This window comes from Protopterus annectens, chromosome 5.part0 (assembly GCF_019279795.1).
Source record: "Protopterus annectens isolate FY-2018-M chromosome 5.part0, PAN1.0, whole genome shotgun sequence".
NCBI lineage: Eukaryota > Metazoa > Chordata > Ceratodontiformes > Protopteridae > Protopterus > Protopterus annectens.
In genome coordinates this window covers 1,518,851,245-1,518,863,670 of record NC_056735.1, presented here as the reverse complement: position 1 = coordinate 1,518,863,670, position 12,426 = coordinate 1,518,851,245, and the positions used below count along the sequence as shown (strand labels likewise).

The 12,426-nt window shown below is 38.0% G+C and overlaps 1 protein-coding gene across 4 annotated transcripts in view; it reads right to left on the bottom strand.

Moving 5' to 3' along the window:
• Window positions 1-12,426, bottom strand: part of LNP1 (leukemia NUP98 fusion partner 1) — a 626,541-nt gene that overhangs the window by 460,853 nt on the left and 153,262 nt on the right. For all 4 annotated transcript variants that reach the window (XM_044071331.1, XM_044071332.1, XM_044071330.1 and 1 more), the window contains exon 2: window positions 2,929-3,189. In XM_044071331.1, the coding sequence (XP_043927266.1) occupies window positions 2,929-3,189 (261 nt within the window). The remainder of the gene's footprint in view (window positions 1-2,928; window positions 3,190-12,426) is intronic.

The following is a 12,426-nucleotide window of genomic DNA, read 5'->3' as shown; positions in this document are numbered from 1 at the left end:
ATGAACCAGAGGCAAAACTATGTCATCCAAATGGTTATATAAGACTTTGGTATATGACAATACAGGACCACTTTTCTGTAATTGTACAAAGTATAGCAAGTTTCTCAGAATAACATATCATGATCCTTAGAAACAAGCTGCACTTAACTGCAAAGACATATGCACAGTTTTCCTTTCCTGTAATGCAGTGTACTGCACAGATCTAAAGGCAGGTCATATGTCATGTGACGAAAAAATCTTTATGCAGGAGAAATAAATGTGATCTTTTACTTGTGATGTAATGACAACTCAGTAAAGAGGTAGTCTAGGCCATTACTGTAATCAGAATCTAAGCAGAAATTCACCTCAGTATCCACAGTAGAAAATAATACAAAAAGACAGACTGGCAATACGGGCACACAAATTAAAGACTCATGGTCCTGTCTTCTAAAAACTATGTCTTTGTCACACTTTGAGACATCATTACAAAATGTAAACTAAAAACAGGATATGTATGTAACTACAAAACAAAACACACCTAAGACTGCAATTCATATTTTATTTCTTCTAGCACAACACATTTCTGAATGTTTCACATGATGCACGAATGCATGGCACTGTACCTATGGTGTGTTATCACTAAAAGTATTTTTTTTGGGGGGGGGTACATAAACTTTTTACTTCTGACACAATGAGAACTTAGTACACATATATTCTAGAGATATGTTTTACCTGGCCTTTCTTGCAGAGGTGAAAAAGCCTCCAAAGTTGAAACAAATCATAGTGCCAGATTGTAACAACACAAAACTCTGAAAAGCTGGCTTCACCAGCTTTACATAAAATAGGCCATATTTAAGTTCCCAACTGGCAGTTCACAATAAAAACTTAAGGGACTTCTAATAAGATGCTTATATACAAAACACATATGTACATGCATGGTGAACCACTGGAATGTACTCCTTCCGAGATGGTAAACTACCTTTGACTGTGATGTAATCACATTAAAATGACAATGTTGGTCATTGACATATACTGTTATCCCCTCCAAGTGATCTTGTAACTGCTATTTGCTTTCATACATCATATGCCACCCAACAATTATATCTATGTTCTCTATATTCCTGATGTCTCATTGAGAAGGGAACAAAAAACATAGTAATGTATTTCCACTTGCTGCTGTAGAGTACCCATCCCTGCATCCATTGCCATAAAATTTAAATAAAAAAGAATTAGAAGTATATTGTGCTGTGGGATTCCGTATGGTTACTACTGCCCACAGAACTATCTGGTTTTCTACCCGAAAAATTGAAAGAACATTACATCATAGGAATGAATTTCAACTTGGTGTTTTCAGACACTAAACTGTGTCCCTACACTCCACCAAGCCACTGCAGTGATTATGTACATGTGATTAGCTTCAGCCTATCATTTGCTTTCTTCTACTGACTGCCTCTAATAACTTTCAACTTTCCATCTCCAAAATAAGAACACTATCTCTCACACACAATGAGAAAAAAATGGACAAAATGTGGAACACAGCAATACTTACAAACTTCAGGTAGAAATATAATAGCATGGTTAACAACAATTTCTTCATTTCTATTAAAAGGATTCTTGATGAGGTGATATGATTCAGTATTTACCATGGCTATTTGCTAGGGATTCATATGCATTGTTCAGAAAATGCATGTGATACAAATTCTACTGTTCTATTACATTTTTAAGTGAAGTCAAATAATACCTAAAAATCGTCCCTGATTTTGGACCTTTGTTTACCCCCATTACTTTTGGCTATGTCCTGAATTCTTGAGCAAAGCAGTTGAGAAGCACATAGCAAGGATCTATATCTCTCACGCCATCCCTGATCAGAAGGTTTCTGATTTTTGCATCTTATTTTTGGCCCCATCCCTAATTTCCTGGTAAGTAACTAAGCATCACGGAGAAGTCAATAATGTCAGACATTAGAGTTTCACTCTTCTTATTGTTTTGAAAATGCACACGCACACAAAACTTGTTGCTCTAGTAACTTTTTTAAGTAAATTAGAATAATATTTAAAACTTGTCCCTGATTTTGCCCCCCCCCCCCCGATTTTTGACTATGTACATAAAATCATGGTAAAAATAATTTAAACATTTTATATCTCACTGTGGGCAGTGTCTACTGTTACCACTGCCCATAGTGTTAGCTAACTTCCTGACAATTTTATATATAAAATACATATACCTGCAAAGGAAAAAATGGCCTTCAGCTCTAAAATCCCAGACACACCTTAGTCATATGACAACTTGAATAGAGATTGAAGGGCAAGACCATATTGTTTACCCTGAGCATATGATCACAGACACTTAGACTGAAGAGTTGCCATTCATCTCTAATTCTTATGATTAAGTGAATAGAGACTGCGGAATGAGAAAGTACTGTGATTGGTTGCTAAAGGTAGCCAATTGCAAGCATTTAGACTGCATAGTAATAGGGCATGTGTTAGCTACCCATGTCCTATTACTATGACAAAAATGCTATAATGCTTTGGATTTTCTTACTGGAGCACTCACCAGGGCACATTATTTCATGGTTGGGGCATGTGCTCAGCATGCCTGGTGTGGTGCTATATATGTTAATTAGTAACCAGCTTTGACAATCCTGAGAATACTTACCCTTCAGCAATGTGTTCTGGAATATAATAAAAAAAGATACAGCACAATGTTTTAAGCACGAGGATGCAAGGAACGAAACAGATGCAGTACATTGTAAGCAGCAAAACATTTTATGTCTCAAATGATGAAGCACTGGTAGTAGATAGCAAAATAACTGTGGAAACTAGTTCCAATTATTTACGACAGCATTTGAAAACTTCCTGTAGTTAGTGAGCATTTATTAATATCATATCATGCAGTTCAGTAATGACCACATTCAGAATCGCAACAAATCCCTGTGTATTTCATACATACTGTTGAAGTGACTTGTCTGCTTCTTATTCTGAGATGTTTTTCAAAGGATTCTGGAAGCCCCTGAATGGAATTAGATCTTCTTTTGGGAACTGAAGTCCTTGGCAAAGAAGTATCCATCGATGAGGTTTTACAAATCTTCAGATGAGCATGGCATTTGACTTCAATATCCTCTCTAGATTGCTTAAGAAATTTTGGATACATAGTAGACTGTCCTTTTGAAGATGAATGAAACTCAGTAAGCTGCATAGCAGATAGCTGGGACTAAAAAAAATGAAGAACATAATGTTATTACTAGGTCAGAGGAGTTAGATAAAACATATGGTAGACAACAGTACATACTTGTTATTCTGTTTTCCTTTAAAGTATCTTTCACTTTTCCCTGAGCCAGCTAACATTCAGAACACATTACAAGCTTCCATTTTTCATTTTTCCTAATATGTAACTTTTATCTTAGTGTCCCATGGCCTAGTGCTCATAGTAGAGATGTGCACCCAAGGGTCTGTGAATGTTATTAATGCTCATCCAGCTGAATTCGAAGTTTAAGTCCTTAAATATTTTCACACATATCGTTTCTGTTGACAATATATATATATATATATATATATATATATATATATATATATATATATATATTTTTTTTTTTTTTTTACCCAACTCTCCTGCCCTCGCTGCAATGGCATAAAACACATTTGTACTTTAACTCATTCCCTCCAGTACAGTTGTTTAGAGTGTGTACTTCTAACTCCCAGAGGATGTGGCCTGAGCCTTTAAAAAATGAAGTTATCACCCTAGAGTTCTAACAAATACTCACTGACAGAGGTAAAATATCAGTACAAATGTATTTGCCATCATGTATGCTTTAAGATAAAATCTTCTGATGCCTTGTATGTAGCATGGTTTTGGAATTATTAATGCAGATATGAACAAGCAATATCTGATGCCTAGAGGCACAGTAGGAGGTAACTGTAGACATGCCTGGAGCCATACTCGGCTGTAATGAGTTAATGTTAGCAGTAACTTTCATGACAATTATTAGTTGCTCAATACTAAAAACACAGAGAAAATTTTCTAAACTCATCCCTGTGTTGTTCTTTCATATTTTTTAAAGCATATTAAAAATCAATCTCCTGCTCTCTCTCTCTCTTGGTCTTGCTCTCGCTTTCTATATGTATACATATGTACATAGTATAGGTTTAAGCACCACCGATCAGTCTAATATTGAATGCTATTTTGTTGCAGCTAATTAGTCAAAATGGCACTTGGCACTTTAACCAAATGATTGTTTCTGCAGAGAAGACACGTTATACCCCCATGTATATTATTCCATCTCTGAATGGCTAATTCTTAGGGAAAACAGGAAGTCAACTGATGCAGTGAATTTGGATTTGCGTTGCTAGACTTGATAAATCCAATATATTTATATATGGATAGATAGATAGATAGATATAGACAAACACACACACATTAAATAATATACGATCAAAAGTCGCAATCTTTAAAATCAACATACCAAAAAATCCATCACAAAGATTAAATGTTGTGCCTAGCCATGCATCCCAAATGTATCCTGCAAGTTTTTTGAGCCTTAGAGGTTATTTTAAGTGGTATATGTACACTAAGGTATGCCTCTGTCCATTAGAGACAGATGTTACACATTGGCTGAATTTCTGATTTCCCATCTGCTGGTCCAGGTTATACTTGAATTGGATTAGGCAATAACTCTGCTTCACATGGATTGGAAGCCTGTTCCAGAGGAGGGGAATTCTCTGAGACACATACCTGTCCCTCCAACATGTCCCATTTATGTTGCAAGCAAAGTTCAAGTCCCAAGATTGAGTAGTTATAATGTTATTGGTTTTGTAGATGTGCAAAAGGTCTATCAGAGTGGGCTCCAAGGATGCCTTGTATTGCCTCTCAACAGTCTGTAGAAAACCAAGTATAGAGATAGGACTTTGAGGTGATCTGCATAGGACATGTTACTGATACCCTGTATTCTTTTTGTGAGGAGACTCTGTGGATATTCCATTTGCTGCAAGTACCTGGTCAGGTACTTACTGAAGTGGACATTGTACTCAGTGATGGGTCTGATGAGGGCCGAAGTCATCATTTCTTTGTATTCTGCCCTCAATGATGGGTCTGATGAGGGCCGAATACAAAGGAGCAATGACTTCCTTGGACCTAAATGCCATGCATATGCTTATAAGCTGAGCAACATAGAATGATTTACTTGCTACCTCGGAAACATATTTGACAAAAGCAAGGTTACTATCCACATACATCCCCAAATCCCTGACTAGTGGGTATATTCTTAGGGAGTGTTTTATCAATGAGGTAATTTCTTAGGGTGGCTGACTTCCCAAAGGGTGCTACTATGCATTTCTTGGCATTGCATTTTAAGCCGTGGCTTTGGCACCAGTCATTTGTCTGTGTCAGTCCTTCTGTAGGATGTTAGTGCTTTGGGGGAATTCTATGACTGTCCTAGTTTACTGTCATCTGTAAACCTGGTTAACCAAAGGCCTTTGACATTGACTTTAAATTCCAAAAGAAGCAGGCCCAACACAAAATCCCGAGGGTCTCTGCTAGTGACCAGCCTCTTTGTGGAGGTAGTGTCCCTTATCCTAACTTCTTGGGTCCTGTTTGACAGACAGCTAGCTATCTTTTGCATAGTTTAGGGGTTAATGCCTAATTCTGTAGGTTTGTTTACAATGCCTGAGTGGGCTATTGTATCACATGCCTTAGCCAGGTCAAAGCAGACAGTGTATACCATTTTGCCCCCATCCATTGCCTTTGTGACCTTTTCAAAGAGGTTCACCAGGTTAATTTGGCATAATCTGCCTTTGACAAAACTAAATGGGGTTGGATCTAGTGTCTGAATGTTTCCTATGTCATTATTAATAATATCTGTAATATTTTTTTCCATGATGTTACATATGACACTATTCAGACTTATGTGTCTGTAGTTCCTAGGGTCAGTTGATGGACTGTCCTTGTGCAGAGGGATGACAATTGCAGTCCTCCATTCATGCGGCAGAAAGCCTGTCTGAAGGCTATGATTAAATAGTGACTCCAGAGGCACAGACAGGTCATGCTTCAGGCTATTTCAGAGGTGTTCTGGGATACTGTCAGGGCCTATCAATGCAGTGTTCTAAGCCTTAAGAAGAGCATTTATGATTTGCTCTCTAGTGATGATTGGGGGGTTATGGTGCTACTTGGGGTAGAATTTGTCAGCTAACAGATTTACTCATCTTCCAGCTCTCTGCAAGTGGTTCCATTAACAGTCAGCTCTGTGCACTGCTGTGTACCACCTTTGAGGTTTTGGACATAGTTAAATAAAGCTTTGTAGTTTTCCTTGGCCTGGGAGGTTATTATTACCTCACAATTGGTTTTGGTAGGCCTGATTTGCCATCTTAGTTATTTTTGTCCTGCTGGGTGCTGTACTTCCTAATTTTAGCTATGTTGCACAGTCTGCTTATATTTGGATTCCACCAGGGTAGTTTGTTTTATGTGATTGTTTTGGGCTTGTTTTTGGTAGGCATAACTGTCCCTATGTATCTATTAATATGATTGTACAGGGCTTCTGTGTACAGTTTTGCATAGACAGCTGTATTCTCTGTTTGGAAGGGATCGAAATTTTGTCAGGTAATAAGCTTAAAAATAGTTTGCCTTAGAGTATTTCTTAACTATAACAACATTTCCTGGGGGTCAAAGCACTGATTTTTATTTTGAAGGAGATAGCTTAATTGTCTGACCTTACCTTAGCGGACACTACACTGGGGAAGAGGATGCAGCATTCTCCCATATTTGTGAGTATCAGATCTAATATGTTTGCATCTGTAGTGGGCAAATAGACTAACTGGTCCAGGGTGTTTATATTTACAAAGTCCAGGAATCTCTGGGCCTGCAAGTCTGAGGTCCTGAAGGATTTCCAGTTTACAGATGAGTAGTAAAAGGTCTGCTATGAATATTGCACTGGGTTGAATGGTAAGCATCTGCAGTAGGTCTAAGTATGAGCTATGGGTTTCCTAGGTCATAGAGGGTCATCTATAGCTTGCAAGGACATGATATGGAACTATACCTATGGTAATTTGGACATGGAGAAGTTCAAGAGAGTCATCCTATTTGATCAGCCTTGAAGTATATTCATTTTTGATGTAGACTGAGACTCATCCACCTTTATTCCCTGTTTGTGCAGCAACTGGTCTAAATGTATGGAAGACATTGTATCCCTGCACTGCCAGGGGGCTCTCTGTGACTTGAAAGCATGTCTCTGTAACTGCACAGATGTCTGCATTCTATGAGATGAAGAGTTCTTGAAAGGAGTGCAGTTTCTTGTTTAGGCTTCTGGCATAGAGCAATAACTCCTTTAGATTTCATTGGGTTCTTTTTGATAACGTGCTAGGTTTGCCAGTATGGCATTGTATAAAAAAGGCATTATGGGGGAGGACAATGTTTTAGCTAATTTTCTAAAACTGGTGACAGGTGCAGACCATGTTTGGCAAAGCATTGTGGTCTGTTAACTATATCTCCCATGGTGACAAATATTGCACCTCATTTGAATGTCACCAGAAGCTAAGCCAATTATTAATGCCAGTCATCTTCTGTTCATACTGTGGCATCAATCTTGGTGAAGGTATAATGCTGCTCAAATCTAGACCTGGGACACATATTCCACGAGTTCCATAATGTCTGTCTTTATGTAGTGCAGAGAAGTAAGGTTCAGGTCATTTACAGCCACATGGACTATGACCGAGTCATACTGGTACTTGTGGTTCAATGACCTGATTGCATGACTGACTTGACAGACAGTGGCCTCTGATAGGAAACTGATTGTGACTTTCTCCTTTTTCAGCCTGGTGAGTGGAGCGTATGTATGTCTCACAATGGAGTCGACTATGACTAGAGTATAGAATAGTGTGGTGGCTCACCCCATGGGCTTTGCAACTGAGGGTCCATGAGATGTGGCTGTATGTGTGGGGCTTTTAGGTTTGCTGAGCATAACTGATGTGGGTCAAATGTCTGGGAGGTCTTTGGGGTTTAGGAAGATTGTTTTTTAGTGCCTAAGCATATGTTGGTCTATGTGTTGGGTACATACTATGTGTGGTGAGTATGGTGTTTATGTATTACTGACAACCTGATTGTTATTTTGAGTGCTTGTATGTGAGAGTCTTGCCTCCAGTGGCATTATGTAATTACATCTCTCACATACTGTATCAGTTTCTCTAAGGATTAGTTGGTTGTCAATGAAAAAGAGACAATCGCTGCATCATCAGGATGTCCATATCCACCAGAATGGCAACAAAGAAATTGGGAAGTGTGTACCCATGATGTCAGCTCCTCCTTCGAGGTGGACTACAAGGGCTTGGTACAAAAGGGGTTAATACAGGCTAGCTTGGGTTCTTTTGAGGCTAGAAGCAAAAACAAAGCTATGTAGGAGTAGATTCATGGGGCAGTGCTCCTCAACACAAAAACTAGTTGCTCTTTGCACAACTGAGGCAAAGGTTCAGAGCTTGTTTTATAGGGAACATTTATTTTCTAAGTGCCTGTGTCCATAGAAGGCACTGCTAAATGACAATAGCCATCTGGCCAACAAAACAGCCTCACTTTAAGCTTTCCAGTGTGTTTCCCAACTTGGACAGGCAAAGTTACCCCTTACTGCCACTAGATGAGTAATCCCAAGTTTTCTTAATGTAAAAACAAACACAGGTTAGCTAACAGTGAGAAGCTAACAGAAACCAACTCAACAGCTAGCTACAACAACATTTTTACAGCAATCGTCAGGCATATAATCCAACTGCAAGGACACTGGAAAACATATGCACTTTACCGACTTAAAATCCAGATAAATGCAACAAATAATTCAAGAAAACAGCAGTACACTTAAATAAATTGGAGAAGTGCAATTTGTTCAAGCAAAAGTACTTATCACATCCTGGATGGCATAGATGTAGCAAATACATTCTGTGTGCACAAGTGAGGATGCCAGCTATTGCTGAGCTCTGTAGGAATGAGTCAAGAGCCACACAAATGCATCAAATTTATAAAGTGTATCAGTGAGGGGCCAGGGCAGACACAAGAACAAGGAAAAAACAGCAGTAAAACAAACAGAAAGTCACTGAAATGCAACTTTAAGCAGACAAATGATAAGCAGAATATAAGACTCTAGCAGCAAAACTGGAATGTAAACTGCTGTGGAAACACAAAGCATAAATCCCGCAGGAAAAAATTACAGTACTGCCATTATTGCAGTCCCATTACAGTCTAAGGCACTAGACTAGGCAGAACATTACCAGTAACACTGTTTATGGAGAAATGCAGTAATAGACAATTAAATTAGGTCAAGATCCTACAGAAGTTTACAATTCTCCCACAAGTGTGAGTGAAACTACAATAAGGTCCCAGATCAAGTTCAAAATACAAATAGCTATTAGCTAGCTTTTTCAAGTAATCCTACTTATGGTGATAGGAGTGCATGCAGTACAATGTGTACAATGTGTAGACTATATCCAGATTGTGCTCGTGGATTAGGGAGTTTTGTGCAGAAATTCATGATCTTCTGCAGTACATTATATCAATTATAATACAATATTTAGGTTTGAAGAACCATTCTCATATTAAGTGTAAAAATGTGCCCTGTAATAACATTACTGCTTCTTTTCATTTGTATAAAATCCTGCATGAGGTGAGATTTTACTTAGGGAAAAAGTATACTGCACTTGTTAAAAATCATGTAGACATTGTTTAATTAATGGTGTGCAACAAGACACAGTTGCACTGTTGAGACATATGGCTCAAATCATTGGTCAATTTCATTTATTTAGTTATGTTGATTTATTTGTTTCCTTTTTACCTAGTTAGTCCTGCTGAGTCAAATGCTCATTTACTAGGGAGGCCTCAGAAAGAAGGTCCACAGCAGAAAACTAAGGATAGTTTATAAAGGCAATCAACCTACACATCATGCCTTTGAGTGTTAGGAAGAAGCTAGATTAACTAGGAAAATGTGAAGAGACACAATGATATTATGCAAACTTTACTCAAACAATAACCGAAAGAAAATAAGTGTTCAGGTTTGTCATCCTTCACTCCATATTCAAATAGAATGTTGCAGGTTTTGACAATTTCCCTGCCTCTGCACTAGCTCCCTGATTTTCAAGCAATTTTACAGTGATCGTGTCAAGATTCTTAAAGAAAAATCCTGACTAGTATTGCAACCAGCTCAACATGGCAAATATGCTGGTTGAAACAACTGTATGCTTTATCAAGAACGAATCATCCAAAATGTTTTTATACAAGAATGATTTGTTGAAACTACTGAGAATTTCAAGAAGATAAACATTCGGGTAGATATGATTTTTACCAATTTTTATGACCATTCGTTGCTCTGTGCCTTATTGGTGTAGCAGCAGAGGTGCAAATTGTTTCATTATTGTACACTGTAGGGTGTTAACAACTACATCTGCAAAATTCCAATTCTATGCAAGGAAAAGGATAACAGGTTGTTGCTATAAACTTTGAGGAAAGCTACCAGAAAGATTCATGGGATTGAGGAGAAGGAATATGACCAAAGGCTAGAGGAGCTAGATCTTTTCAGGTGAAATCAAAAGGAGCAGGGGCACATGATCTTAATGTACAAGATCATGTCAGGGAGATGCAAAGGGATCAGTGAGAAGAGATAGAAAAGAGAGGAAAGTAAGAGATACAGGCAGCACATTGTGGGGTTAATTACTTCCTTGATCTCCAAGGTACATTTTTTTATTTACAGACAGGGTTGTCAGTGCATGGAATGGACTACAGAATAGGTAGCAGAGAAGGAATCCACAGTGGCATTCGAGATGGTATGTGACAGGTGGAGAAAAGGGAGGGGTAGAGATGGAAGGGATGTGGAAAGTTAAGGCGCTTGAATAAAGAGCTAGCTGGGCTTATTGTCTCCTTCTGCCTTCAAGCAAATATAATATAGCATAAAGATATAATTACAGTTATCTATCTAATTTATACATTTATCTATTTATTCATTCATTAATTTATTAGTCCATTGTCCTTTCATAGAGGAGACTCAGGGACAAAATATTCCAAAAAGTGAAAATGAATACATTCAGCAATATGTAGGAAGTTACTTATTCTTGAAAGGAAATGTACTTCCCAAACATACAGCTACATGCAGTTAGTTAAAGCAATTTGTAACACTTTTTAAGTATTCTGTTTTTACTCTGCTTGCATTGCAACAGCAGTATTATTTACAAAAGTGGTAACTGTTATATATATTTTCTTTGGTGGAATTTTTATTTCCAAGCTGAAACTGTCAAAACAGAGCTTCCATTGACATTCTGAAACTTACTTTTCTGCAAAACTTCACCCCAGCATGATATCATGTTAGGTTAACAGTGCAAGAGTAGAGTTGTAAATATTAAAGCGTAACAAGCTTTTTTCAGAGACTTGTTCTTATTTTTTTCCTGGGCTTCAGTGGTGACAAGATAAAAACAATATAACTGCATTCACATTCAGTTTTGTAATCGAATCAGTATTGTACTGAGTTTTGATACTTTAGATGGCAGTACTTTTCAAGGAGCTACTGTTGAGGTTGTGCAGTGGTACAGTAGGTTATACGTGTGTTGTACTGCCTGTAGCCTCATATTTGTGTTTAAAAACGGCATGAACAGCATGTTTTGTTTTTTTGTGGAATCAGCTACTAATTTACATATTGTTTTAAGGTGTCCTAAAAAAAACAAGTTATAAATCTTAGTTATGCCATGCATACCTCTCAGTTGTTCCAACTTGGAAGGGTGAGAGTGAGTGATTGACTAACACCAGCTTGTCCATCACAGAGAGAAGAAGGCAATGCAGTGTAGTCTACTGCAATGCAAACTCCTACAACAGACAGCATATTGGACAGGTATGTGTACTTGACTCTGCTAAATTGCATTAATATGCTTGCCTTCCAGGGAAGGTTGTGTGAAAGCAAGCATGTGTTTGTTGGATCGAGAAGGCAAATCAGCCCCTTGCATATGTGAATATGCATGTTAGTTGCTAGGCAGAGGGACGCAGGCCCTAAAGCAGAAAAAAATGATGTCTGCTTGTAAAAATGCCTCAATGATTGCCTGGAATGCTAAGGGGGAACAAATGGGCTAGGGCAATCATGGAATGGAAGATGGTTAGTAGGCAGCAGAGAAGTAGAAAACGAAAAAGCATAATATGACAGTAATCAGATCTCTTCAGCAATCACATAATATGAAGCAAAACATTCAATAGGCCTGCCAAGCCACAACTGTGATATTTCTAAACAAAACACAGTATCACTATGGTTCAAAACAATGAAAATGCATAACAGTACTGTGAGGGAGTACTTTACATAAGGCTGACACAATGTTTTCAGTGCACTATTGAAATCAGTTTTTCAGGCATTCTAATTCTAATTTCTGCAGGACTCAAACTCCTACTTCTTCCGTAAGCCCAAACTCCCATTACAGCGTAATTTCCTGATGATAGCAAACTGCTTAATCAGTA